The sequence below is a fragment of the Meleagris gallopavo genome, unplaced genomic scaffold (genome assembly GCF_000146605.3).
Source record: "Meleagris gallopavo isolate NT-WF06-2002-E0010 breed Aviagen turkey brand Nicholas breeding stock unplaced genomic scaffold, Turkey_5.1 ChrUn_random_7180001847666, whole genome shotgun sequence".
Classification (NCBI taxonomy): Eukaryota; Metazoa; Chordata; class Aves; order Galliformes; family Phasianidae; genus Meleagris; species Meleagris gallopavo.
This window is the reverse complement of record NW_011115293.1, coordinates 31,768-36,810: the sequence shown is the minus strand read 5'-3', so window position 1 is coordinate 36,810 and position 5,043 is coordinate 31,768. Positions and strand designations below refer to the sequence as shown.

Below are 5,043 nucleotides of genomic sequence, written 5' to 3'. Positions count from 1 at the left end.
GCAAGGAAGTATAGATGATGCGTCCTTTCTCGTGGGTATAGGTATCTTCATATAGACTTCCCCATGGAAGTAATTGTCCCATATTACAGCTCCGTGTTTCTGGGGATTTAAACCCCGCTTTTGCTTTCTGAACTGAGGTAGTCTGAAATACCATGTGAAAATATGTATTTTTAAATGTATCTGTAAATATTTTGACAAAATGAATGTGTTCTTTAATATATGAGTAGGCCTATCAGATGAAGGTGTTGCTTTGGAATAAAACAGTTTTAGGGCGTTTTCATTTATTAATGATACAGATAACTATGGTTTCTGACTTCATTATCAAAATTTGTCTACAACTTCAGAATAATGAACTAAAGAAGAATTCATAAGCCTTAAAAACTACTGAAGGCTGTGCTCCGTCTTCAGTATTATGCCAAAGACAACAAAGATAAGTATGCAGTTTTTCTTTAAGTGGGATACTGGAAAATCTGAGTTGTGGAGTACAGTGTCTCTGGTAATTGCTTCCTAAAACCTCACATTTCTCACAGGCATTCAAAGGTTGCCTTATCACAAGGGGAAGATGGCAGCAATGCAGTTGGAAGAGAGTGCACTGTAACTCAGGAATTGAACTTTGTGTATTAATTTGATTTATACATGACCAGAGTAATTACATGAATTAGGATTAGAGCTTGTGAAGAACTATTTAAATATTAATTTGTAACTTCTGTTTTTGTTTGTTTGTTTGTTTGTTTGTTTGTTTTTGGAAAGGGTACTGCCCGCAGAAAGAAGAAGGTTGTCCATAGAACAGCCACAGCAGATGATAAGAAACTTCAGTTTTCTTTAAAGAAACTTGGAGTCAACAATATTTCTGGCATTGAAGAGGTAACTGTTTCAAAGGAGGAAGTACTCTTCTAAATAGATATATAAAATATATCAGCGTTAGAATTCTGGTAAATTACATTTTCAACTTGTCTGTAAATCAGTAAGTCTTCATCGAGCTTTAGGAACTACAGCTGTTTTCCTGCTAAAAAAAAAAAAAATTATGCTAAACTACTTGAATTATTTATTATCTTGCAGGTAAATATGTTTACCAACCAAGGAACAGTTATTCACTTCAATAACCCTAAAGTTCAGGCATCTCTGGCTGCTAACACTTTCACTATCACTGGCCATGCTGAAACAAAGCAGCTGACAGAAATGCTTCCTAGTATCTTAAATCAGCTTGGAGCTGACAGTCTGACCAGCCTGAGGAGATTGGCAGAAGCCTTACCCAAGCAATGTAAGTTGAAACTTTAATGCATTTGATTCTGGCAGCTAACATGGACTTACTTGTATAACTGCAGTGAAGTTCAGTGCACTCTGTGTGCAGGCGTATTATGGCAAAAAGAAACAGAGCTCTGAGGTCTTATTTATAGGTCAATTCCAGCGAAGAGCACAACCGAAATAAAGCAGAGTCATAGCTGGTCTTGGTCTAGGGTGTTGTAGCCAGACTTGATTTTGTGATGGTTTCTTTCTGTGCATGGCTACCATATTTTCACATACATAGTTCTTTAAAGCCAATGAGTTTTCCAAAACTCATTGGAAAGAGTTAGGATTTAAACAGATAAACTTCAGGTATTTATTTTGACAAATTGAATGGAAACATAAATATGGGGTGTGGGGTGGGGAGAGTCAGGTACAGATACCTTGCTACTGTTTTGTACCCTCAAGAATGTGGTGAGGATATTTTTTGGGCTTTTTGGTTGGTAAGGGGAAATCACACTACTTGGAAGAAAAGATGTTCTATTTCCTGTGTATATAGGAGGATGTAGAACTGGTTTGAACATTAAATTACATATACCAACTTCCTTCTCCATCTTTAAATTAGTGAAACAGGCTAAGCACTTGTTCCTTCTGAAATTGTGGATTAGTAGAGGAGAGACTTTAGTATTTGGTATTCAGAAAAGATTTGAAAATTTTTAGGTTTGAAAGTTTGGAAATTTTTAGGGAAAGACAAGCTTGTTGACCCTGAGAATGTTCCTCATTTTATGCTTGCATGGTCTTCCTGCTTCTCAAACAAGAATGTTAATTCCATTGCTTACAAAGTAGAGAACATGCTAAAGGGAGGAAATGAAGAAAGGTTATAATGTGTGCAGTTTCAGGCAGTAGTGAAGTTGTGTTTCTTCTTTCTGTGCTTTGCCGCAAGGAAGGAGAGGTTGTCTTTGCATTCATCAGGTCAATTTCCCAGACAAAAAATCCTGCTATGACTAGCTTTTGGGAGGAAGTAAACTGCTTATTTCCCTGTGGAGCTCAATTTCCTTCTTCCTAACATGATTTTTATCTTCTGTCTGATAGTGATGGGGCTTAGAAAAAGGAAAGCTTGAATTGAAGCTTGATGGATATGTTCTGGATAAGCTAAACTGCACAGTTTTAATACTAGAGAAGCCTGTTTTTAAACTGCTTGCTTTGCATGACTTGTTAAATGGTTGTTTCTACTTTGGGTGAATGCCAAAGTAGTTGCACAAAACTAGGTTTTGGTATTGTCTATGGGTTTGGAAACCTGACATCAAAGAGTCTGCAATGACTGAATTTGCAGGTGTTGAAGTAAATTTAGTCTGGTCTCAGAGTTAAGTGAATATGAAGACAATTTAGGAGAAAATAATATGGTTTGCATTTAAAATGTCGTATTCAGCACTTGAGATGCTCTTATGTTGTATCAGCTTTCTGCTGTTAGAAACAAAAGAATTAGCATTGCCCTTGTCGCAAGCTATTTCTGACCAAATTTCAAGTACTCATCTGCTTCTCAGATATCAGTGTAAAGTGATTTCAGGTATCTGGTGTAAATGTCTTCATGCTTTTCTTGAAATCAGAAGGATTAATTAGAATAAACGGAGGTATTAAAAAGTTTTGTGCAGCTTAACCTAGGTAGTACAGCCAAGAATAGCAGTAAAAGTAGTGGCACAGGCACCTAGGGACCTTAGGTACCTATTCTTAGCATTATCACAGAATGTGGGGGTTGGAAGAGACCTCTGGAGTTCAACGAGTTCAACTCTCTGCTAAAGAAGGTTCCCTACAGTATTTTGCACAGGAAAGTATCTGGACAGATTTTGAGTGTCTCCAGAGAAGGAGACTCTGCAACATCTGGGTAGCTTGTTCCAGTACTACTGCAGTTTCACCTATGCTTGCTTATCTGTGGAGATGAGCATGGTTAAATCACAGTAGCTCTGGCAAATATAGTAGAGCTGAAGTCTGTATCGGTAGAGATGTGGGCCAGAACACATTGTTACTTTGACCTATTAGGTGTAAAATTGTGCATCTGGTTCACTGTTCCTCTGAATTCTTCAGAGAACAGCAGTATCTTTTAATGTCTCTAATTGTCTGCTCAGCGTTCCACAGGTGTGCTGTATTTTTTTTTTTCTTGAATGTCTAGGATCATAAAGACTCAGATATATTTTTTTTCCTTGTAAGTTAATAATGCTTTGAAAAAGATGAACTTTGAGAGCCACAGATTACTCTGTAGACAAAGATACTTTCAAGAGAAACTGACAGAACAGTACTATCATGCAAAAAACGTGATATCTAGATACAAGATATTGACTAATAAACTTTATATAGTATGTGGGCAATGGGAACTGCTTGGCTAGTTTTAGATTTTTATTTGGCAGGAAAGTTTTGCACAGCGCTGCAGCTTAGCTTAGACTCTTAGATAATGCTCACCAAAAAAAAAAGCACAAATTTATCAAAGTACCTGTGGTGAGCTGAAATAATGCTTTTGAACTACTTGCTTTTGCAGCTGTGGATGGAAAAGCACCTCTTGCTACTGGTGAAGATGATGATGACGAAGTTCCAGGTAAAAACAAACATAGAAACCTAAGAAAGAGGAATTTTGCTTAGAGATGGCGTATGTAACATAACATTTGGCTAAGGAGAGTGAGAGTCCTTGGCCTAGACTGGTCATAGACTGTTGCACAATTGCTACAGGCAGATTATTTCATTGTTTTCAGATGCCATGCTAGATTAATTGAATAATTGGTTTGAAATAGTTGTTACTCTTACACAGGTCAGAAATGCTAGGGCTAGGATAACTGTTTAATCTTCAGTAACAGGGCTGGGAAGAAACTGCATTTTCAGTATCATTTTGCATAGGTATGGTTATAGGAAAGCTGAATTATATTAGAATTCTGGTTTATAATGAACCACCTAGAACTTATTTCTTTAAACAAGGATGGTGAATTCTGAAAGCTCTTACATGTTATTCAGTCTGTGTTTCGTAAGGCTTTTTTTTTAATGTCTTAAGCACTTGATAAGAAGTAGAACTTCAGAAAAATATACTTGGCAAAGCAGAAGTAGATCCAATTCACATTTCAATGTCTTTCTTTTTCTAGATCTTGTTGAAAACTTTGATGAAGCTTCAAAGAATGAAGCAAACTGAAATAAATGTCACTTTCTGAATAAACTTAAAACTTGAAAAAGCTACGTGGAGCTGCTATTTTATATTGTGACTGCTTTTTTTTTCTTTTTCTTCTTGAGATCTTGGGATCTGTAACATTTGGAAATTCCTTAAACCTGCAGCTCCTTCTAGTTATTGCTTGTACACTATATTGTTTTTGTGGCCTGGTTGAACAAACCTCTGCTTTGAAATATGATTGCTAATAAATTTCTTCCTAGACACAATTTTTGAGTAACTTGTATACAAGCAAAACCGTATCTTTAATGAACTTTGACATACAATAAAAAATATATATAGTAAAGTTCCTGGTGTGGCTTTTTGTCAGAAAAAGCAGAAAGAATATTGGTTGTAAGTATTAAACAATTGTAAGAAGTCTTGCTTTTCTGCGGAGCATCTTCCTTTTGCAGCAACAGAAAACTGGCTTTAAGAAAAAAAATTCTCTGCACAAGTGAGCATTTTGGGTTTGAAGTGTGAATCTCCAGTGCTTACATCTCAGACTACCTGCACTGAGTTTCAGTTGCTTAATAATCTACTGAATTTAAGAAATGTATGTATTCTTGAAACACTTCCTGGTGTTTTAGTATAGTGGCACACTGTTAACATTGACATCTTGGGGGTACTCAGATTCTGTG

The 5,043-nt window shown here is 36.4% G+C and overlaps 1 protein-coding gene across 1 annotated transcript; it reads left to right on the top strand.

The window, feature by feature from the left end:
* Window positions 1-696: 696 nt before the first annotated feature.
* Window positions 697-4,712, top strand: BTF3 (basic transcription factor 3; the record flags this gene model as incomplete). The annotated part of the gene is made up of 4 exons (XM_019610986.1): window positions 697-864; window positions 1,060-1,261; window positions 3,755-3,811; window positions 4,347-4,712. Coding segments are annotated over 4 exons (474 nt in total), but the record flags the coding sequence as incomplete, so codon positions are not given.
* Between the last annotated feature and the right edge of the window lie 331 nt (window positions 4,713-5,043).